At 40.3% G+C, this 24659-nt stretch overlaps 2 protein-coding genes across 4 annotated transcripts; one reads left to right on the top strand and one right to left on the bottom strand.

The window, feature by feature from the left end:
* Nucleotides 1-33: 33 nt before the first annotated feature.
* On the bottom strand, nucleotides 34-23808 carry LOC121707497 (limb region 1 homolog-like protein). Of its 3 annotated transcripts, none has more exons than XM_042090115.1 (17): nucleotides 23661-23808; nucleotides 8802-8886; nucleotides 6489-6522; nucleotides 6249-6388; nucleotides 5803-5906; nucleotides 5548-5671; nucleotides 5352-5420; nucleotides 5046-5110; nucleotides 4805-4877; nucleotides 4587-4670; nucleotides 4333-4409; nucleotides 4093-4170; nucleotides 3849-3922; nucleotides 3542-3632; nucleotides 3066-3132; nucleotides 2800-2961; nucleotides 34-2493 (listed from the first exon to the last, which is right to left on the bottom strand). In XM_042090115.1, the coding sequence occupies exons 1-17, from the start codon at nucleotides 23754-23756 to the stop codon at nucleotides 2408-2410; spliced, it is 1509 nt and encodes a 502-aa protein (XP_041946049.1). In that variant the 5' UTR covers nucleotides 23757-23808; the 3' UTR covers nucleotides 34-2407. The 3 variants fall into 3 exon arrangements, with proteins under 3 accessions (XP_041946049.1, XP_041946051.1, XP_041946050.1); XM_042090117.1 differs by having other exon boundaries at nucleotides 23665-23805; XM_042090116.1 differs by lacking the exon at nucleotides 23661-23808 and adding an exon at nucleotides 14370-14974.
* LOC121707498 (complement C1q-like protein 2) lies at nucleotides 20598-22137 on the top strand. The gene is made up of 3 exons (XM_042090118.1): nucleotides 20598-20965; nucleotides 21285-21407; nucleotides 21614-22137. The coding sequence occupies exons 1-3, from the start codon at nucleotides 20665-20667 to the stop codon at nucleotides 21895-21897; spliced, it is 708 nt and encodes a 235-aa protein (XP_041946052.1). The 5' UTR covers nucleotides 20598-20664; the 3' UTR covers nucleotides 21898-22137.
* Nucleotides 23809-24659: the final 851 nt, after the last annotated feature.

Raw genomic sequence — 24659 nt, 5'->3', positions numbered from 1 at the left:
AATATTATGTGAGAGACAGAAAGTTGTAGCATGTAGGCTAAAGGATGTTTAATGAACATTCCATGTTTTTTTCCAGCTTTTAACACACACTCAAAGACAACAGACACATTACTCACATTTCTACAGGATACTTTCCATTCATTATTCTAAGTAAACTGTAACAGCAAAACACCATCTCAAAGTTTTGATGTCCCACTTTAAAAACTGCACAAATAGTTGAGAGATAGTTGAACCTTCCGCCTTTGCTATAAGTGGACATTTGAACATTCGACAACACTCACACTTAACCTATGCAAGAAATCCAAAAATCACATTTGGACATATTTTTCATTGAGAGCCTGAAGAAACATGTTATTTAACAAAAAGTTATTTCAATGATAATTGTTTTATGGGGCACTTAAAATCGAAAACACTCTTCCATATGTCACCTCACAAGGAAAATGTTTATGGTTTTCGATATGTGAGGATTTTTATCTGGAGTATTTCCTACACGTAGAACTGTTTACATTTAGTAATTTATGGAACAATAGTAGCTTCTAGTAAAAAGTTGACGTCACCACATTGTCAACAGTCACTCAACTTTTCTTGAGATGTGAGATTATAGTTACCGTTATAATTGTTGAACACTTTATAGCAAATGAATGAACATTAATATGGATAAATCTGTGTACACAAATTCATAAATGCATAGAAAAAGGAGTGTGACCTCATATTTCTAAATAAATGCATGAAAGAAAGGTGGAGGCTCATAGATGAACAGAAATGCACTAAAGGAATTCCTTCCTTTAGCATGCACTAAATATTGATTGTCACTACTTTATGAAATGGTATTGCACGTAATGTCCACACACAGACACAAATGATCAGATACATATAGGAACACAAATACTGGACACTCTAGATGTAGAGTGAGAGAGGCACATAAACACAAATAAAAAACTATACAGAGAAACCTTATACATACCCACTCAAACTGTAAACGTTTTTGTAGTTTCAATTGGTCTCATTCACTGTATTTGACCAATTTTTGGTCTCAAGACACCTTTTATTACATTAATTGAACAGTGAAAAGATGTCTATATCGTAAAGACAAGATAAAAATATTATTATGGTCAAATGACAAATAATATAAGGCATTTACAGTAAGAATATCTCCTGTGATTGTTTACACCTGTTCATTATTCGTGATCTCTCAAATGGTCAACAAGAAAGAGAGTAAACATTGAGGGAAAAACAGTCTGTAAAATAATAAAAAGATCAAGTGGATGAAATAGACATTTAAAAATAAATCAAGTGTAAACAAAAAAAACATAAATATTCAGGGGCTGGTGTACAACATTTTAGTTTAGTGACCTAAATAGACAAAAGCTTGCTCATCTGCGATCATAGAGGTAAAGCAGGAATAGGGGTTTCCTGATTGGTTAAAGTGAAGCCACCAAAATGGCAAAGATTTACTACGAGCAATTTTCTGTTTACTACACAAGCTCTGGCTTCAAAAAGCACTTATTGCACAGTCTGGCTCCAATGCTATGCTGGCCAACCAAGTTTGGCTTAATTTCTTCAGAACGTAAATGCATGATGGCATACGGTCCATGTTTTCTACAGTCATTGGATAATGATGAAATTTTAGCTGCAGGTTGAACAGCCCAGGGGAATATCAGAGACTTTTTATGATGGTTGTCAGATTGTTAAGAGCATTTAGGAACTCAATCTGGCCATAGCCACAGTATTATTTTTCTCACAACTAACATTTCAACATGTATAACATGTCTCTTGTTAGGAGACTTATATCTGCCTACTCTTTCTTCCATATTGATCTATCCTCTTACCCTTATATCTCTTACTGAGGCTTAGAAGAGTTGCGTCCAACATTTTATTTCAGGATCCAAGTCATTCTTTGTTCTTTGCTTTTATATAGGGTCCAAGTCATTTCACTATAGGTAATCCTGTTCTTTGACCTTGCATAGATCTCACTCATTGGGAAAATGTGAACTTGTGAAACTATAAGCAGTGTATAATGAACAAAAAAAAAACATTGGCAATTGTCCCTTTATCACATCTGAATTTCACTCCATTACACATTCATTAATCTTTTTTGGCAAAATAGTTATTAACTGCAGTACCAGCTACAGCTGCTTCCAGTTGCCACCCCTATCGTCAGGGCAAAGCCTGTGATTGGTCCCTGTGGTACAGGATATATTGCATATTTGGTACAGTACATGTTAAATAAAGTGGCACTACAGCTTGATTGTGATGAAAGGTCCAGCAAAAGTGTCAGAAAACTGACCAATTGTCAAACGTCTTTGACGAACTGAAGGATCCAGCTACCGTCAACTGCAATAAGGTAAAGAGTCTTTGGTAGGAGGCAACTAGTTTGAATGAGGAGATGGGGAATACCATTGAATCATCACTGAATCTTTGAGAGCCCATTCGCTAAAAGAAGTTTGAGAGGGATGGCTGAGCGTGAGACAGTCAAAGGCAGTTTATGCAGGCCTGTAGAGAAACAGAAACGAACATCAAGTTAATATTTATATTCTGACACTCACAAGCCTGTACGCTAGTGGTAACATCTTCTGAGAAAAAAACGGTTGTTGTGTGAGTGTGGATGTGTGTGTGTATGTGTGTCTGTGTCACATGTCACAGTCACATAACTTGTCTTGAATCTTGTCTGAGCAATTATTGCACCTGTCAAATGTGTGTCCTTATGTAATATTTATTATGAATTGCGGTCACAAATAAAGAAGTAAAATGTGTATGTGTGTGTGTGTGTGTGGGCGCATTTGTCTGTGTGTGACTCACCAAATGCCCGTATGAGTTCTCTCTGCACAGCCCACGTGAGTGTATTGATGAGACAGGCAGATGTGAGTCCAGCAAACAGAATGTTGTACAGGAACACAATGTGGAAGTTCCCCAGCCAGTTGTATCGACCAAAGTCCCCTAGCAGATCGAACCGTGTGATGCCTGTGAAAAACAGATGACAGATAATGCGATCCCTCAGAACACCTGGTGAGATATCACCTAGCACAGCAGACATAATTAAGGCAACAAAACTTTCACTATCTTACCGAGAGTCCTGGAGAACACAGGCAGGGCTGAACTCAGAACCAGCAAGCAGACACAGTTTGCAATAATCTGTGAACGGAGCAGTTGAAGGAAGTGATGAAGAGACATTTGCATTTGTGTGTGTCTAAATGTGTGTAAAGGGCCGTTCACAACAAGAACGCTAACTATCATGATAACAGGAAAAAGGTATCGTTCTAGGTAATATGAATGACGATGCCCACACATAAACTATAATGTTAACGACATGAAGAACGATATCGTTGGGGATCACTTTCAGAGCGATTTGGAGAACGATAAAAAGCTGACAGCCATCAAATTTTAGGCATCACATTCCTCAACACAAGGAGAGATTTTCCTTATCACTGTCCAGTGTGGACGCTAATGTCGTTATAGTAATATTTATAGTTATAGTCGCATAGTTATCGGTGTTGGTCTGAACGGCCCTTAAGAAAGAGAAAGAAATGGTGTATTGACAGACCTGGGTTAATGTGGTGTCCTGAGCTCGGGGGAGTAGACAGGAGAAGAGTGGGGAGCTGTACAAACCCACCACAGAGGACACCATAAGATACCTGTGGGGCAGAGTTAAGGCAAACCTACATCTCTATAAACATGCAGACACACACACACACACACACACACACACACACACACACACACACACACACACACAGATAGACAGGCAGACAGACAGACATAGATAGATAGATAGATAGATAGATAGATAGATAGATAGATAGGTAGGTAGATATATAGATAGATATAGAGAGAGTGTTGGGAAAGGATACAGGATGAGGATGACTTGCACGGCTGCACCCAGGGATCCAAACATCGAGAAAGAGGCAGCTCCCAGCAAAGGATCCTATCAAGACACAAACACAAAATGCTGTAAACAGCTATACAGCTCCGGTACAAGCACAACATGGCATGCTGGTACAGTAACTGTTGAACGGGGCTCTTTTCTGAAGAATGTGGTTTGCCCATAAAGACTGTGGTCTGCTCATGCCTCCGTTGAAAAAATGTCATTCGTACCTCCATTCCTCGGGGCAAAGCCGTCTCATCAAACAACAGCTCCAGCACATGGAAACACACTATCAATACACACACCACCTGAGTAGAAGAAAGACAGGCACAGACGCAATTTAATACATTGTGGTGACAGCCACACTTAAAAAGAACTATTTTTACTATAAAAATACACATAATAAAACAAAGAAATAGTGCCACAAAGTGGGGAGAAGGATTCTTAGTTGCCTGTCCTCTATTGCCTACCGTCAATGCAAGCAAAAACAGCATGGCGAAAGGGTAACCAAGGTTACGCTGCCATGGTGATGCTCTCCTCCTCATCTCTAAGGAGACAGAACAGCGAGATTATGTTAGAACAGCACTTCCTGGGTCACCTGTGGGCGTCCTTGTGAGTCATCTGACGAGAGCATTGGAAACTCAAAAGTATCGGCTGGTGGAACACAGTGTCTTGAATGTGTCAACACGATGTGATTTGTGTGTGTGTGTGTGTGTGTGTTTACCGAGGGCGATCCGTCGTGCCTGAATGGTAAGGAACTGGTTCCTCAGGAGGTCTACATTCACATTCACCCAACAAGATGCTTCAGCTATGAGAGCCATGGCAGACAGAGAGAGAGAGAGAGAAACATAAACAGATGGTAGGAGACATTGGCAATATTCAACATCTTGCATATTGTATAATATCTTAGTTTCAATGCTTAGTATGTAAAGAAGGATTTACTGTTGAGTTTCCGGGAGAGCGCGGCCTCCTCAAAGATGGCACAACTCATGGTGTCATCCACATCTTCTAGAAGCTACAGAAGAGAAACATAAAACAATGACAGAGAAAGTGTGTATGAGAGAAGGTGTGTGAGAGAACCGTTGAAATGTAAACAATGTGTATTTTCTATGGGTTATTAACTATGGGTTGACACAAGAACATGTAGATGGAGAAACACACACACACACACACACAAACTTACCCGTGGCTTTACAAGAAGCCTCCCGGTGACACTGAACATACGGGACAGGCCTAGAGGTGTACACACTAGGGGAGCACAGAGAGAGTGCTCTCAAACATCTACACATCCACGTGGACTAATGCACACAGGCCCACAAACAACACATACTACATGGTATTCAGTGAAAATAACGCTACCACAGGAACAACCGTACATATTTAAAAAACACATTTTACATCCATCAGTTTCAAGATTATGGAAACTATAATCTTCCAGTACAGTAGCTCTCTGATGATTGATGATGTAGCTGTTGCTAAATATACTCACACAGCAGCAGAAGGACTCCAGACAGGGAGATGCAGGAGTAAAGATATGGAAGGTAATACTCCCATAGGTCTGAGGGACAGAGACAGATGATGAGGTATTCAAATGTTATTTTATTTTAAGACGTATGTGTAGCGTCTGACTCTGAGCCGTGTGTGAGAGGAGTGGGGACGGAGGATCGGTGGCGGCGGCAGCTCACCATATAGGCTCTCTCGGGCTGAGGTGTCGTTCAGGAGAGCTGAGGCCACCCAGACCATGCCCAACACTAGCAGCGTCAGCAAGAGTAGCACCACAGCAGTCTCATACACACGTGCCATCACACCCTGCCAGACATCACACACACACACACTTAGAGTATTCAAACACATGTTCAAGGACTAGACTTTTCAAGAAAATGATAAGTGGCCCCATGTTATCCAGTGCAAAATACACTGATCATCTACTTTTAATATACCTTCTTGGATCCAGCAAAGCCTTCCGATTCCGTAAAGAAGTAGGCGAAGGGTAGTAAGAACACCAACGAGAGGTTGGAAAAGAGAAAGACAAGATTCCACAGTCCTGCAAGGACAGAAACCAAAGACATTCTCTGTAATGTCAATAACTCCTTCGAGGCCTAAAACAAGATGCGTGGAATGGATCAACAACATGGTGAGCACAGAACAGTGATCTTTGCAGCCAGAGACCATTCTTATTGTGCCCATCAGGGGGCACTGTGACACACAAAAGCCTGATGCTCATTCTCAGACCTGACGCACGACACTGTGCTAACACTATGATAATAAGTGAAATATCACACTCATAGGAAAATAACAAGCAAGTGTGAGTGTTGGATGATGAATGCGAGTGCATGTGTGAGAATGTGTGTGTGTGTGTGTTGCTTGTTATGATGATGTGACGTACCATGAATGAGGGATCCATTCAGCCACTGCATGTAGTAGCTCTGTGGGAAGGTGTGTAACACCTCGTTGGACAGGATAGAGATGGGGAGAAGCATGACTGCCCCTACCGACACCGACAGTGAGAATGTGCACAGCCACAGCCTAGCAAGAGAAAAAAACAGAAGCAACTATTCATATCTGCTGTTGACTGATTCTTTCATGTTAAGATGAGTAGATGTGGTATGTTGTGTTATTGACTCACGCAATTTTGTTGACAGTGGCATCCTCGTCGTCATCTGAAAAGAAAGCAAGTGACAAAGATGAGTAAGTGAAGAGAGCTACATAATACACACACACACACACACACACACACACACACACACACACAAACATACATACATGTATATATATTTTTGCTCCCTGACAATCGGTTATCTATAATCAATTTCTATTTGCACTGACTAATTTTGAGGCAAAAGGTGATGTGACATTTTGTCACAGCTAGGAGGGGAAATATATGTTTATACTTCTATAGCATACATAATACAATTTATATATGTATATAATGTGGATAAAAGGACTTCATCTAACTGAATGGGGAAACTGGGGAGTGGACACTAAAGAAAAGTGACATGAGGCTCATTCCCAACACTTTCAGAGAAAGTTAAAAATGTTGCGCAATATGGCTAAAATAGCAAACAGGATTCTCTGTGTCTGTGACAAGAAGAATGTGTTACTTTTGTGTTTTTCACCTTTCTATGTGCCTTTGTTTGTTTGCGTCTGTAGTATTAGTGAATGAGAGAGAGAGAGGTCAGGAGCTTGGGCATTTTGGCTTTGGAAACTAAAACAAAGAGAACTGGTCGAATTAAGGTAAACGTATATATATATATATACATAGACACAAAGAAAAGCACACACAAAACACACACACACTGCACAACACACACACACACTGCAGATACTGATGTGGCTGTTATGTAAGAAAGACTGGGAAAATGTTCCAAAATACAAATCTGGAATTGATTTCATGTTTCCAACAGAGTAGAGAATTTCAACAGCCAACGCCCTATGTATGTATGCTACAGCAAGAACTTTCAGCGCATCCCAACAGATAAGTCACAGAGAACAACTCATTAACAGCAACTGCTTAACTTAAGTCAATAATTTATTTTACAGCAACTTGCCATTTTATCAATCACAACACATCAACACAAGAATGAAGCAAGTGTATAATGCGTGTCATAATAACAACACACAAAAAAATGAGTATGTATTTCAAGTACCGGTAAATAATCTTGGATTAGCCATATTTCAGACACAGTGAATATAAGAAATACAAAAGCACATTAATGTAGATAATTAAACACATCCACAGCTTGTGCAAGCAACGATTATCAGAGATTAGAAATACAGTAGAAGGTTAAATGCGATGATTATTGCACGGATTTAGGGAATCACAGCAGTTTGACCTGCAATATGTTGCAAAATTCCATAACACCTTTGCTCACTAAGGCCCTGCTCTCACCCTGTAAAAAAGATCAGATTTGACGTCAATAAACCTGACAACACGCCAAAGCTGGTGGCCCACAGGGAGTCCCACAAATGAAAGCAGCATGTTAGCTCTGGTTAGCTACTCTGTGGTCACAAAAGGTATGAGAATTATGTGTTTGTGTACATGTGCAAAGCTCACAAACGTGTGAGTGACAGTGTGTGTGTCTATTGAGGGGTGAATGGGGGGGGGGGTGGGGGGCAGATGGTTGCTCTTCCTGCTATCCAGGGGTGTATTATTATCTGACTAGAACATTCCAAACAACCTTCTCTCACTGACAGACATGGGGCCCAGGAGGTGGGGTCTGAGAGTATTGGGGCTGGGGAGGTGGAGTGAGAATGAGGTGGGGGGGGCTGTGTTGCATAACTGTCATAACTTTGTCAAGCAAATCTTGGAGGGTATCCAGTCTGCCTTGCCAAAACTGGCTTCTCATTTAGAGACAAGAACCAACCTACACGTGCAACAGGTGTGAGTCGAGGAGGTTTTTCTGTACACTCTCACACTTAACAACCGTATAAATTTACTTCATGTGCCCCTAGAACAACAACACCCCCAGCCGACAGAGGAGAGAGGGTCACATTTATGCTTAGTTCAGCATAATCCTGTAATATGACACAACGGCACTTTCTCAGATGGCCAGTGGAAATCTCCCTTATGTTTTTACACATCCAAAACAGGCCCCAAAAACAAGGGGCCTCTGTTTTCACCGGGTCATCAACTCTGTTGTGGAGTATGTATAAAATGAACTGAGCAGAATCAAGCTACAAAGGCCTGCAATTGTATTTTTACTCCAAACTGATTTGACAAAATTAGAAGAATTACAGGATTAGATGGGGATTTATGAAATTCTTTCTTGTACATTAAACCTGCTAGATGACTGGATGAGTGGCGTCTGTCTGAGGCTTAAAGCTGAATAAACAAGGTGACGTGCCAGAACGAGGCAAAGCAAGAGTGACCCATAAGGCTAATCAGTGATGATGTCACTGTACAGAAAATTCTGGAACATTTTATTCTTGATGTACGTACCTGTAGCAAACTCTGCATTCTTCCTGTAGTGTGTGACAATAAGGTAGCAGACAATGTAGAGAGACGAGAAGAGGAAAATACAAATCTGTGGGAAGACAAAAGGATAACGGAGAGTGTTGACTTTTAATTTAAGCTTGAATAATAAAACCTTACACACAAGATCATTTTCTGTTTTTTAAACACAGGAACTCAAAGCCCAAAGTGATATCCCTATCACATCAGCAATTCAGTAGCAGTAGCAGCATGGTCATATACTGTAGGCTCCTATGGTGAAGTCAAATCAAGTCAAACTTATTTATAGCAGTATCCATGATTTACACTCAGATCCGCATGTTACATTTGTGACATACAGTACTCATACTGTATGTCACAAATGTAACATGCGGATCTGAGTGTAAATCATGGAACCAAATCAGATTCCTATTAAGCATAGTCTAAGTGAATGACGATATTCCGTGCCGTGGCCTACTGGTTAGCGCTTCGGACTTGTAACCGGAGGGTTGCCAGTTCGAACCCCGACCAGTAGGCACGGCTAAAGTGCCCTTGAGCAAGGCACCTAACCCCTCACTGCTCCCCTAGCGCCGCTGTTGTTGCAGGCAGCTCACTGCGCCAGGATTAGTGTGTGCTTCACCTGTGTGCTGAGTGTGTTTCACTAATTCACAGATTGGGATAAATGCAGAGACCAAATTTCCCTCACAGGATCAAAAGAGTATATACTTATACTTATACTTATTCAGTTTCTGATTCAGATTATAAGGGTTTCTGAACCATTGGAGGATCTTAATATTTGAAATACCCATACAAGAGCTTTGCAAAAATGGATAGCCTTTCATCTCTCTTATAGGATGTAGGCCTTCTTTCCATGCCAGTGAAGAATGGTGAAATTTATGTAAAACTGAACTGTTGTGATCTTTCATCGCCAGTTAAAATGACCCCAAGTAGAGCAGTAATATTTTGTAATTTCCGGTTGGTACCTTGCATTTGGTATGTAAAAAATATAGCCTACAATTTAGGAAGGGTAACCTGTACACGGTATTTGTATAAACTTGGTTAAACAAAAGAAAACATATTAAACAAGAGTAAGCAAAAGTTGAACATACAAAGAACTGAATGCATTCACAAAACACACATAATGCTAATACTGGAAAACACTAGAAAAGTCTCAGTAGCATGCGTGTGTGTGTGTGCGCACGTTTGTATATGTGTGAAAGAGAGCGAGCGAGAGTGAGAGAGATAGATAGATAGAGGGAGACTAATGGAAGCATGTATAGACAGATCATCTGACACACTGCATCTAACATGTTGGTGCATTAACCCACGCACACATTTAAACACATGTACATAACATCTTAACACATGACAGGGTGTTTCGTTTTCAGACAGGCGTACAGGCAGTGTCGTCGCAGCCCAATATGAGCAGGAGATGGAGAATGGCAAGAGAAGGCCGACAGACTGGACAGGAGGCCAGGCCAGGGAGGATTACCAGATTACACAACATCCACAACAGAAAGTCAGGAAAGGATGGGATGGATGACCACATGGAAACAGATTAAACTCAAAACAACATGGACCCCCTCAAACCAACATACTCCCTCCCTCAATCACATATTTCCTGTTTTCACCCCCCACCCCCAGTTATTTTATGTGCGCATTGGTAACAATTCTGTGTTTAGAACAGATTAACACAATTTGGCATGGTTATGGAGATGAACATATTACGTAACAGAGATCACCTCACATAAATGCCTGATTATGATGCTATTTCAGTAGTCCGCTGATATAGAACACATGCTGGAATGCTTGCAGAGAACGAGTGGAAATACGCATGTTTGGTGAATTCATGCGTCATCAAATGAAACGGCAGGATAAAAATGCAGATGCTATAGGAAAACACTGCCGTTTGCACACAGTACAATCAAGGCAATTTCCGTCTCTAGCAGAGTTCAGACGCACACAGAATTTGAATTAGTCATGAAATGTCAACAAAAGTTGACGAGCAATGCCATTTGACAACAGGATATGTAGACAAACAAAGCACTGCCCAACATTATGCACTCTCTTGCTTATCACATGCACGTTTCTCTCGACACTACTTTAAATAGTCCAGGTAAGCTTAAAAGGGTGTTTCAAAAGTAAACCTCCACACCCTTGACACACATTGAGGCCAATAGACCCACAGGTGAGATGCACTCTTTTTGGTTCTTTCAAGACCACCTTCACAACTGTGCACTAGCTGCGTCATTTCTAATCAATAATTTTCTATATTCTATCTACAGCATAAAACATGGCATGTTTCACTTCAAGTAGATGTCTCCCTCTAAGTGCAAGTCACTCAATGAGCAAAGTGTCTCATGCATGAACTAAAGCTATCGTGTAGCTTATGGGAGCACTGAGCTGACCCACTGCTGTTTGTGCTCATAGGGTCTTGCTCATGGTATTTAATTGGCAAATAGATTATTTTATAGCCTTATTATTAAACAGGCTTTAATTAGACACTTTGTCTAATTAAAGACAAAGTGCTTCTTATATGCCAGATGCAGATCTGTAAAACAGATCAAAATACTCTGACCCCTGCAAAAATCTGATATCTGAGATGATAGAAAAACTAGAGTGTCAGAGAATCTGCATTGTATAACTCTCTGACATAACCTGGCATCTCCCTAGTATGTTTCGATGTATATATCAGGTGATGATATAAGGAGGCGTTTACTGCTGAAATTAGATGTTCATTCACTGCTGAAACAGAATACGTGACCTCAAAACTGAACTGCAGATACACATGTAGAACAGCCAATGGTGAGTCAACGGAAATTGACACTGTCAATCTGATCCATCCGTCTATGCTCTAATCATAGTTGGCCAACCTCCATTCATCTCCCTGTGGTCAATAATCGTCATTTTATACACCGTTTCCATGGCAGAATTGTCTTTTATACAACTGTAATAAGGCCTTCAGTCAAGAAAGAACTCGCACACCAATGTTGCCGATGCAAAAATGGCATCGGCAACATTGGTGTGCAAGTTCTTTCTTGACTAAGGGACTAAACTAATGCACCCGCCAGGCCTGGAGTCATTGGCGCGATACCCTGCTTGCCCCATACAACTGTAATAACACATACTTATAATAATAACACCAACTATAACAATAATGCACAAAATTGTAATAATAATTTTGTTGAACTGTATACAGAACTTCAGTGGTGTGGGTTCTGTCGAACAGTTTGAATATAGTAGAATGGGAGGGTATATTAGCATGCATGGTAACTGTTTTATGTCTAAATGATTGCACAAGAATTTGGAAGTGTTTAAAAGCACGGATCTACACTTTAAAAAATGTTGTTCTTACAGGTCAGTGCATTAACTCACTGCTCATTCACCGAGTTACAGAGCTTGCACATCCAATCCTTATTGTTATAGAGTGGCCCAGCCTTTATGAACACAGTTTAGCAGCTTGGTGAAACAGACATGTACAAAAACAGCCATTCAAAAACACTGACTCTAAACTCAGATGGCCACTCATGCAGACTCTTGGTTAGAGCTGGCGATTAGGATCGCACAGGACAGGGGGTAGGGGTGGGGGTCGGGAGGTTGTTGTATGCTTGGCTTGAGAGGGATTAGAGGATGGCAAGACAGGATGAATAAACCACAAAAAAAAGGCCTTTAGGTTCAGCAGGGGGGAGACACAATGCAGCTTACAGTCTGTTTAAAAGCCCGTTAATGCCTGCAATGACCACTAATGTACTCCACAACCACAAAAGGCGCTCTGCTAACAGAGCCAACAGCTGGTGCATGGCAGACCTGGATGGATGCCCACTCGACCCAAGATGCTAGTCTGTGTATGAGCCAGTGGCGGCTATTATGAGTGGTACCAGGAAACCAACAATAGCAGTCTAACAGCTCACAGCCTCTAATGAATTACTAAGACAGAGGAGAACTCAATGCACCACAATCAAGAGCACTGGCTACAATACAGATACACATGCAGTGATAATGGATTAGTTAGCCCTTATTCTAGTTAAACTATTCTATGAAAAATAGTCACATCAAGTATTCTGACATTTGACATATAAAGTTTGTTTTAAACCATTTAATATATTGATTATTGAATATAATTAAATATATTTGAGACTAATGTATCGTTTACACTACAAAAATACAGCTTATGCCGATTGAGGTCATGGTGACTGGTCATGACCTTATCAGCCTCTCAATAGAGGATAATAACATCACGGTCCTACCAAACGCTTAGAGGCTTTTTGTAGGCAACTGGATGATTATAGGCTTGTGCACGCCTACATTCATGCACACACACTCACACAGTCAGTCAATAATCTCATACACACTTTTCCACATGTGTGTTTTCCCCCATGGCTGGAATTTATCTGAAATCTCTACTGCTCTGTTCACAAACAAACTGTCTCATTGAATATACTCCACTATACTATACTCAACTGTAATACTATTCAGTCGGCAACGGAAATGTGCATACACAAATACTTGTGTACAAATATAGCTTACAAACACATCAACGCCTATTAGAAGGCAGAGATGACTTAGGTTAAATCACAACAAATAAGCAATTATCCTGAATGGGATGGGTGCGAAAATGAAAATAATATAAAGATGTATAAGCTTAGTAGCCGTCATGAGGCCTGGACATTGTTGACCTGACCAGGTCTAACATGCCCTCTCAGTTTGGGCTTCGGCTCAGGAGGGAAATATTGAACATATGTGGCAAAGTGGCATTCCAGTCAAATCACACAAAACAAAGGAAACCCATACATACTCATGACAGTAAAGCTTTATTATGCACAAAAGCTTTGTAACAGTAAAGCTCTTATAGTCTGACTGGGTGCAGAATCACTCAGGGACATGAAAACATTCCAAAGGCATCCTCCTCACAACCCACTATGCAACCCCCAATCTCTCATTTATCCTATGCAATACATACAAGTGGACAAGTAGTATATAATACAGTATGGTAACGTATAGATTCTTTCCTAATACATTCTTACTATTACCTGTCTGAGGCCATGAAGAACAAATGAGTAAAACTGCATGAGTACTGTTTAGTGTGTTTTATTTCAATGATGGAGCAAAGTTTAAAAGAATTGTATGGATTTAACTTAGAAAGTGAAGTGCATTCTGAGCTGATTCTTAGTGGATGTCTGCAACGGGCAGGAATTTGAGTTGCTGCATGACCTCTGCACGTTTCCATCCCACAGAGGTAAATCGGATTAAACAAATTTCTTCCTGACCAGAGGCGCACAAAAACACGAGAAATAACCAGAAAAAGAGACTAAATGAGACTGTCTTAGCTCAAAAAACAAATTAAAGTTGTATTCCAAAATCAGTAAATAAATAAACTGTTATTTTATTTTGGCCGCTCTGACATAATTATATGACTTGAGCAGGGTAGCCTACAAACCACTGCATCATAAACATAATTTAACGCATGTGGCTAATATTTCTGCTAGAGATGCCAACAGCTAATGCAGGGTACATGAGGGAATACTGTCGCTACAGGTTAATAACAACGAGTTACTGGGGAGAACAAGGTGTACTTACAATGGTCTCACGGACGCGGTCATGGAAAATCTGTTCGCGGAGAGTCACGTCGTGTCCGTCCATACTCTGACAAACATGTCGCACTCTTTGACGGCGCAAAAGAAAGCCTTGATATGTGTATGCACAATGCCTGGGTGATGCAGACGGCTGAAGCTCTGAGAGGACGGTCGTTTTAAGCAGCGACGTTCCTGTGTGCCCTTCCCGATATATTCTCCGTCGCCTCGCCACCACGCCACTCTTCTCTCAGGAACAATCTGTACAAGCCATCTACTGAGCGGGGGGCGTAGAGCGAGTTTGTCAGTACCGCTGGTGACTACGTCAGTCGTGATTTCGTCTGAGCCAAATTCAGTTTACGGGGAACAGTCCTGTTAACACTTACAGGCATGACACATATTGCAACGTGATCAGACTCGTTGGCGTTGTTATGTTCACCCACGAGGAATCAGCTAGACACTAGGCTACAGTAAGTGAGACAGCACAAAATGACACCTGTGCAACTAAGGTGCTTGTCGCTGTCAGATGGAATGCCTTGATAGGAAACCAAAAACCTCAGGGTGCAACGATGGTGATCATACTGCAGATGCCTTCAGAAGAAAGTGATATTTCTTTCAATCAGTACGTTAACTCTCAGCACCTGCTATACCAAAGAGAGACAGATAGAGAGGGGAATGTGGCAGGAGAACATGTTGATAGATCTGCTGGCACCTGAACAATGGACCGGTTTGTGCACATCTGTCTCATGGCCTCCTTACTGAGGCACTCTTGACAGTTATTAAGACCTTAAAGCAATATTGTGTAATATGTTCAAGCCAATACAAAGTTAAAGACAACATAGGCACATCCATGCATTAATAGACATGGTACATTAGGCTACTTAATTCTAAATGATCTATCAACAATCAACTATTGTTATACATGTGCTTGTCAAGGCTCAGGAATTAACACAATGTTGCTGAATAACACCAGTGAAGTTGCAGGTGCATCGTTTACTGGCAGAGGCGAAACCTTCAGCACATATACCTTGATAGAACATTAGATAGATAGAGATAGATAGATAACTGCCACCTCATGGTCAACTATGAGGGAAGGCCTACTTTGACATGTCTTGCTACTGCGTCAGATTTTGAGATATATCCTAGATAAAGATGCTTATACAGTCAGTATATGAACACTATACATAGTTAAACATAATAGTTTCAAACTAGAAATGCAATTCCAAGGAATTACCAGTGCATGAAAACTGCAAAAATGTAATTTATAGTTAAAATGTAACTCTGGAGTAAAAACAATGTAGGGGTTATTTACAGTAGTTAACAACTTTAAAATTTAAATTTACGCTCATTGGTGGCGTTTTGAGCAAGACCGTTTATTTGCATTATCACTGAATGGGCTTACAGTGATGCTAACAGGGCAAGGTGCCATGTCACTATTGACATGCTCAACATATAATTACACTTCTGTGGTAGTGTGTAGAGCAGAGGTAGGTAAACTATGAATTCTGTGATCACGGTAAGGTGGACTGCACCATGCAGTACCGTAACCTGACAATAGCCAGATGAATGTCGTTCCGCTTAGCTCCGCCTAGCTTCACTCACATCCATCTGGGACCTCTTCCATTGAGAGTGATTTCTGCAACCGACTTTATGGTTCAGCCAATCAGGACGCAGGGCGGGAGTTTCATAGATGTGACATAGCGTAGAAGCGACTGTGAGACTGTTATCAGCGTCACGGGTTGGCTTCGATGTGAGTGGTTGAAGTAGCACGTCAATAGATGATGGACAAGTGGCTTAGTCAATCATATGCAAGCATTTTTTGATTAGGCCCAGCTTTCTGAAGCAACACTTCAATGGATCGGTTCCAGATGGATGAGTGGAGCTAGGCGGAGCGAAATTCATCTGGCTATTGTCAGGTTAGCAGTACCGTATTTTTAAAAAAAAGGCATTCAGAACATGTTTGATGATGGTGGAGGTTATTGACCAATGTTTGTAACAATACATGGTAGTAAATTGTTGCTATAGTGTTGATGAGTGTAGCCTACCTTAAGGGTAGGCTACACTCATAACATTCAAGTAAACAATATAAAAAGTAAATAAGAAGGCACATACAATGAAGAAATAAGAGCACCAAAATTTGGGTTGAAATTGTGCAATTGTGCATACAGTAGACAGTCAATATAATAACAGTCAACAGTCAATATAATAGTGCAAAAGTCAGGCCAATAAATGGCTGAGGTAGTTCTGTTTGACCTAAGTATGCAAGTTGCATAGTGGTGCAAGTTATGTAAGAGCAGCAGAAGTGTGTTCAGAAGTGTTTTCAGGACAACAGGACAACAATTAATTGAGATGGTTGCTAGGGTGTTACTATGCTACATATGGTAGTTGCTATGCTAGTTGAAAAAATGAAAAATACATTGCTCAAGTGTCCTCAAGACCTGCGTTACAAAGTTTAAATGAAGTTTGTACGTTAAACGGTTCAAGCTGATTTAAACGCAGAAAAAGTGGTCAGTGGAATAATAAAGATAAGAAATAGAAAATGTAATTTCGAGGAAATTACCAGTGCATTAAAAAGCAAAACTACATTAACATAAAATGCAAAACAAACTTTTATTTGGAAACAGTTGTGAGCAGAGGAAACAGTTGGCGGGAGTCATAGTTGATGACAACTGACAGTTGAAATGGCTGAACAGTTAAATAGTTGAATAGTTTGAATTGTTAAATTATTTAAAGAAGCCCTATGCAGGTCTGGTTATTCCTTCGCTGTTTCTGGGTTTTCACCTGATTTAGTGTTAATTTCGTCTGACGAGACGAGAGGAAATATGTTCGTCAACAACCTTTTTTTTCATGACTAAGACGAGACGATGACGAGACGCCATTACTGTCCTGAGACACTGACTAAGACTATCTTAAGATGCATGTTGACGAAAAAAGACGAAAGTAAAATGTTTTGCATGAAATAAAAACTAAGAAAAAATCTCTCTTCATTTTCGTCTACAAAATGAGAAGGCAGAATATCTAGCTGTTACGTTTTCAAAATATTCCGAATGAGTTTATGCTCAACAGCTTTCCTGTAGGCGAGTCTACGTGCTGTTGCTGCAACCCTGTGGCTGCAACACGAAACTACATGGAACAAGAACACCGGAGATTTCTGCCAGAGTTTGCAAGCTAACTACCTAAGCTTTATGCCACAATGCTACATACCCAGAAGTTGAAGCTTCTCTCATACAAATTAACATCCCCCAGAATGTCCATACGAAAATGTTCAGCATGTAATGTCAGCTATTTAACTAGTTACACTGATGATGCAAAGTTTGCTAGCAAGTAAGCTAATATGGAAAGTTCGCTAGCAAGTTAGCTATGGCTAAGATGTGGAGTTTGTTTGGGGAATGTGTTGCGTTTGGGCGCATATCGCCATCTAGCGTGGCGGAGTAAAACATTAAAACTCTGGTCTACGACAGTGTTTCTCAAACTTTTTCAGACGAAGGACCACTTAACTAACCCTAGCTAACAAAAAATAAATAAAAAATAGACCTACTTCAACAGTATATTAGTCTACACAATAGGCCTACTCACTGAACCACCTTGCTTATTGTCTTTGCACTTTGCTTATTGTGTCAGAGGATTCATACTATATGGTTTAAACTGGCATATCTTACATAGACAGTGTTGCAGAACTGTTTGGATTTACATACAAGTTGGTTCAATATTGCAAACAACTCATCTATATTATATTTTACCACGTCTGCTCGCGGACCACGTGGGATAGCTTTCGGACCACCAGTAGTCCCCGGACCACACATTGAGAAACACTGGTCTACGAATATCATGACAGTGGTCCAGTCAAGTCTATGGTCAAATCCCAGCCGAGCTATAACTGTAGCTTGACTTACCTGTGCATGTAAACGTACTGACTGACAAAAAATCAGAATGAGTAATTATAACAGACGAGTAGCCCTGTGGACACACAATATTGTTGGAAAATTGAGATGTGTAAAACACTATTTGACTCAAATGGTAATCAGAAATAATTTGTTATAAGAAAAGAAGACTAAAATGTTTTGACTAAAACTGACTAAGACTAAGATACCTTTAGTTTTCTTTTGACTAAAACTAGACTAAAATGATGAGACTTTTAGTCGACTAAAACTTGACTAACGAAAATGATATTTGAATGACTAAATATGACAAAGACTAAAAAGGACATTTTGTCACAAGACTAAGACTAAGACTAAATTAAAAATAGGTGACAAAATTAACACTAGGATTTGGGCTCACATTTTTCACGACATAGCTCCCCCTGCAGCTTCGGTAGCAAGTGACTGCTACGCTAACCCCCCACTAGCTAGCGAGCTAGCCATCAAGAAACCAAGCTAAACACATACAGGGCTCACAATCATAATAGCGCCCAGCTGTATGGGAAAGTCATATCGGTATTCCCACTGTGGGTAGAGTGAGTCGTAGCCTGGTTTCACCAGACTCACTACTTCGTCTCACTTCAGTAAAATGAAAATGAGCTGAGATACGAGGCGGACGAGGCCAGGCCAAGAGAGTCGTGCTGAGGCCATCAATCTATAGGCTGCAACTATTGGAACTACTATTGGTAGTTGTAGCAGGTACATCTGGAAATGTCAATTATTGGCAGTGGTGAAATGTAACGAAGTACAAATACTTCGTTACTGTACTTAAGTAAATTTTCCACGTATTTGTACTTTACTTAAGTAGAATTTATAGTGCATACTTTTGACTTTTACTTCGTTACATTTTACAGCAATTATCTGTACTTTTACTCCGCTACATTTCTACAACACCATCGTTCCTTTTTACGATACATTTTATGCTCAGTTTTTTTTTCTATGCCAAACACGTTTGTTTTACCAGGGGGCGGGGTTGCTACCAAAGATTCTGGAGCTCTACGTGCCCAGCTTCTAAATCTTTGAAACATAAGCTTCTAGTCTAGACCAGGCAAAGCGTGAGCTTGTAGCCATCTGCATTCGGTAGGCTATATTCACCAGACCCATGGCTACTGGACATGCAACTGTGTTCTGTGCCTTCTGTCTGTTATCTGCAGAATTAGGGCCTCCTCTCCGATGAGATTGCTACCCGCGGATCAGCGAAGTTACAGGCTATGCCCATGCTTCTATCACACGTCTGATCATTTGCGGCACAAATGAATGGTAGACTACTGTATTATAGAACCGCTGGCCGAAAAAAACGTAACAATTTCCAGATTAAGAAATCTTTATTAATTGTGTGTGATCAAATAAAGAGGCATAGCCTACACTTGGGGGTAGTAATGTGAGCGCTCATTCAATGTCTATGTGCGTCTGCGCAAGTGAAACTGAACCTAATCATAAAGACACCTTTCTCTGTTCAATCAGCAGAATTGGCATTACGATCCACCCGACGTGTTCCTTGTCTACCCCGTTAAACTTCAGGCTCTCGTGTTTTGCTGAATGATCTTTTACTCAGCAGATCACCCTAGTAGATAACCAGAATTACAGTCTCTAGAATTGTAGGTCAGAATGTAAATTGGGCCACAGATGGTAAGCACAATTGCATTAGCTTAAAACTATCTAGTCGAGTACAACCTAAAACTAGCTTAATTAAAATGCCACAGCCCATACTGATTTTTCTTTTAGAATATAGATATTAAGAGAATAAATCATTATGCAAATACTTTTACTTTTAATACTTAAAGTACATTTAAAAGCAGGTACTTTTTAATTTTACTTAAGTAGGGTTGTCATTGTGGTACTTTTACTTTTACTGAAGTAAATATTTCTCTGTGTATTTGTACTACTTAAGTACTGAGTTTCAGTACTTCCTCCACCACTGATTATTGGCATGGCTGAAATAAAAGAAAAAAAAAGACAAAAAACACTGCAGGTTCAACTTCAAGTCAAACCTAAACACCATGGGAGGTTATTAGAGTGAGTGTTGGGTGCCATCTCTTCTTTTCTCCTACACTGACTTTCTAACTGTTTGTCTCTACACTGTTAATGCTTGGTATAGCAGTTATTATTATCAAACAAAACAAAGGTGGTGCATAATGGTGCATAAGTGTTATGAATTTGACAGTTGATGTTTGGGGCTGTGACTGTCAACTTTTGAGTCTTCTCGTGTTGCACATTCCAGAAGTTCCCTGACTGAATTCCAAAATTACGAAATTTATGAAGGGGAGGGGGGATTCATGCAATGTTCTCGATACCCAATGGTAATGCCTGTGTATTTAAACCACTGAATGTTGGCCATTCAACCCATCATACCATAAGTCATCATAAGCTGCAAATACACAAATAATGAAGGAAACTGCACTGCTGGTCCTACTCTTGTGCTCTCACTCAGGGGCAGAGAGTAGTGGGGATGGCACGTCTTCACAGGGTAACTCTGGAATGGGAACTGTGTTGGGAACTATCCTAAGCCAACTGATGACTATGGCTGAAAAGCAAGGTGCTATGGAGGTGAGTCTTAACAACTGCAAGAAAGAGGTGGAGAAGCTGGGGGCCAAGGTGCAGCACACAGAACTTAAAATCCAGGAGGCAGACGCCAAGATATTGGAAGGAGGGAGTCAAATAGCAGACCTGAAGCACCGTCTTAAAGGTATGGTCGGCCTGCGGTATCTTTATTAGACACTGGTGAAGACAAACAACGTTTTTGAATATTGATTGTTTTATGTGGCTGCCTCCATCCCTCACATAATGAACACAGAAGATAAAGAATAACTTCTATAAGACAAGAAAGAAATGACAAACAAATGTTCATAGATTATTTCTTAAAAGTGTACAATGTTTGTTTTTGTTTTTTCTTGACAATAAGATCACTTTGTCATAACTGTGGAATTAAAAGAAATATAGTATTTACATTTAATATTTACATTTAATTGGATATGGGCCTTTCACATTACTTTTCTGTCTTTTAGGGACAACGGTAGCCTTCTCAGCAGCCTTGACAGGGGGGCAGTGTGGACCCTTCAACACAGAGACTACTCTGGTGTACAGAACTGTTATCACCAATATAGGCAGTGCTTACAACCCGGCAACAGGTATGGCTTTGGGGTCAGGTTGCACTAATTTCCCAGCTCTGAACAGCTAAATTACAGGTTTTGTGCTAGGAAATGTTTGGAACTCCTGAAGATTTGCAACTCTACTTATTTATTTATATTTATTTAATTTATTTATCCCCTCCCACTATTAACCCGCCAGATTCCAATATATTTTCTTTGTTATTTCAATTCTTTACGTTCTACAGGTATTTTCACAGCACCACTGAAGGGGATTTATATGTTTATGTTTTTTGATATCGTATTTGCTGCCCATGGATCCACTATGCATCTCTTTAAGAACCAACAGAAGATAGTGTCAACTGTTGAATGGAAATCTGATCATGACGGAATTGATGGTGGATCAAATGGAGTGATTTTGCAGCTGGATCAACGGGACCAGGTCTATGTACGTCTGATGGCTAATACATGGGTTTATGATGATTCCAACCACTACACTACATTTAATGGTGCTTTGTTGTCATATGAATGAAGATTGTTGAATGAAGTGTCCAGAATGGCCCACTGATCAGTACACTAGGACCACTTTCACAAAGGTAAACTGATTCAGAATATTTTGTTTACCTTGCTGAATTTTGAGTTTTTGGTAATAAGCATAATAACATGCCTCCATACACAAATGGATGAATAGGGTAAAGCAGTTTATTAATAGATATCACCATGGAACTTGATTACTGTAAAATAATATTTTTAAAGTAAAAAGTAAAAGTTTTCTGAAGTTTTCTGTTTAAATATGTGAATGAGGCATTTTCTAATTAAAGTTGTGCTAATTTGCATAGGCCTAAACATTTCAAGTATAGAAATCTGAACATTGAGTAAAGTTAGGTTCATAATTAGTGGGTTTGATCCAGCAAGCCCACTATTGTTCTTCTTAAGTTTTCTTATATATTATTCCTGTTCACCCACTTTTTGTACTAACTATTGCTCCTAGACCGTTTGAGCTATCGAAGCGGTTCGAACTCCAAAAATTCAAGCCCGAACCGGTGTAGGGAGCTTGTTACTTTTGTGTCGCTGGCCCTTGTCGTTTTCGCGTTATTCCCGTTTTACTGCGTTTTTCGGCCCCATTGAAATGAATGGCGGAATGTTCAGGATTCTAATTCTGATTGTGACATCACAGCTCTAATTGTTTAAGCTTGCACCTGGCAGAGTTCTAAGCCATCTGGTAGAGCTCTAATGGGCTGGGCTGGGATGTCTGTGTATATGAAGGTGTGTGCATGTAACTTTTGACCCGTATGTCCGATTTTCATAAATGAGGTACTGTTGGAATCCTTGGATGAGGCCGAGTTCCATGCCCCTGATCAAACCCACTCTTGCAGTTCCTCGGAAACGCAATTCTAGTTCTTGTTGTATTTTATTGACAAATAGAGTCAAATTTACAGAATGATCACTCCATAAACCTGATACTGTCAGCGGACATGATTTTAATGGTCAAGATGCTGGGGTCAATTTTTTGGATTATAACGAGTATACATTTTCATTTGCCATGAAAATGACGTCAGTTTTGATTGAGAATGAGGGTCTTGGATTACTGGAAAACGGATTACTGAAAAACACAAAGTGAAATGAAAAACTGCATCTGAGATTTAAAACTAATTTACAACACACTTCCACCTCCTGCTGGCCAAATGCCATGCTGCATGTGGACCCCAGAACCATCATGTGTTTAGGTTTCATTTTATTGCTTAAAATGTAATTCCGCAGTAATTTGAACCCAGGGGCTTTTTCACCATGATTGAGTCGAACAACCCCTCGAGAGCTAGACGTTAAGTTAATTGTTATGTTAAGTTAGACGTTATGTTAATCAAAGGTGTACTAAGTTTGACCAGCTTTAATGCTTAAAGCCCAAATGGCTAACAGTGGAAGTACTAGGGGCCATTCGCTAAGCATAAAAACCGCCATTTTTTAACCACTAATAATGCTCAGAATAGCATCACACTTCTCCAGTAGTATGAATAGGGTCCCTACACATAAAATGAAGCATCAAGAACTTAGTAAGTATATCGGGAGTTTATTAAATTGACTGTTATATGACCCCAGCTGTGGCGCAACTGGTTGGGGCACCTGCACCGTACACTGGTGATCCGGGTTCGATTCCCGCCCCGTGGTCCCTTTTCGGATCCCACCCCTACTCTCTCTCCCACTCACTTCCTGTCATTCTCCACTATCCTGTCAATTAAAGGCATAAAAGCCCCCAAAAATATACTTAAAAAAAAAAGACTGTTTTACAAGACTTACCAACCTTTGGTCACCGCCAAAAGATGCCATGTTGTGGGAAAGTCCTTCTACAGATAGCAAGAGGCTGGCGGACCACTGTCGGTCCATTGGAGACATAGCTGGCGGTCTGCTGGCATTTTGCTCATCGGTTCTCTGGCGGTCCGCTGGCGGGTTGCAAACAAATTGCCCAATATTTTGCTATTTGTCTAAAATCTTTTTCATTTGTTCAGTTATATTCCATATATCATTTTATTAACTTTTCTTAATATTCATGACAAGTTCAATTTAAAGAGATGGTGGTCCAACGGTGGCACGCCACCAGCGGCATACCAACAGCGGTCTGCTATCTGCCAAGTGTGGTGCTATTTTTAAGACCCCCTATGCAACATTTACAACTTATTAAAACAGTTCTGAAATCATTGTGATGGTTAAATGACCTGTTGTGGTGAAAATGGTGGCTTTCCCTGCTCCCCCACCGTCTCCTAGCAGGAAACCAGCCTTGCAAGATCTGCATCTGTGTCCCGCAAAATGGGTTGTAAGCGTTAGCCAAATGGGTTGTAAGCGTTAAAGCCGGTCAAACTCGGTAGGCCACTCCATCGATCAACGTATTTAGGCTCTCAAGGGGTGTTTGACTCGTTGTCATGCTGAAAAAGATCCTGAGTTCAAATTACTCTAGAATTGCACTTTAAGACAGTTGCCCTGGGGCCTCAGCATTCAGAAAAATATCCTAACTGCTTGTCCTATATAGGTTTCAAAGATAGGAAAAATTATTTCTTCCTATTACAGAAGCAGTTCATGACTGTGTCCCATCCATAGACTGTATACAGTCTATGTATACAGTTTATGGTCCCATCTTATCTCAGATCTCCTATCTTATCTTAACAAGAAATCCTAACTGTAACTGTCAATTATATGTTTTAATCGGCAATAGTCCTGTCATGTCTGTTTCTATGCTTAGAATGTGTAGACTGCCTGTATGTTATGGAGAAAGTCTGTTAAGTTCATATTCTGTATACAGTA

Source organism: Alosa sapidissima, chromosome 4 (genome assembly GCF_018492685.1).
Source record: "Alosa sapidissima isolate fAloSap1 chromosome 4, fAloSap1.pri, whole genome shotgun sequence".
NCBI classification, from domain to species: domain Eukaryota; kingdom Metazoa; phylum Chordata; class Actinopteri; order Clupeiformes; family Clupeidae; genus Alosa; species Alosa sapidissima.
Note: the sequence above shows the minus strand (reverse complement) of the source record. Positions and strands in the feature narration are given on the sequence as shown.

Coding starts and splice junctions, on each gene's coding strand:
- LOC121707498 (XM_042090118.1), top strand. CDS start 20,665: ATGAAGGAAACTGCACTGCTGGTCCTACTCTTGTGCTCTCACTCAGGG. Junction 20,966..21,284: donor CCTGAAGCACCGTCTTAAAG/GTATGGTCGGCC, acceptor TCTGTCTTTTAG/GGACAACGGTAGCCTTCTCA. Junction 21,408..21,613: donor TGCTTACAACCCGGCAACAG/GTATGGCTTTGG, acceptor TACGTTCTACAG/GTATTTTCACAGCACCACTG.
- LOC121707497 (XM_042090115.1), bottom strand. CDS start 23,756: ATGTCTCCAATGGACCGACAGTGGTCCGCCAGCCTCTTGCTATCTGTA. Junction 6,389..6,488: donor GCCACTGTCAACAAAATTGC/GTGAGTCAATAA, acceptor TTCTCTTGCTAG/GCTGTGGCTGTGCACATTCT. Junction 5,421..5,547: donor AGCCCGAGAGAGCCTATATG/GTGAGCTGCCGC, acceptor TCTGTCCCTCAG/ACCTATGGGAGTATTACCTT.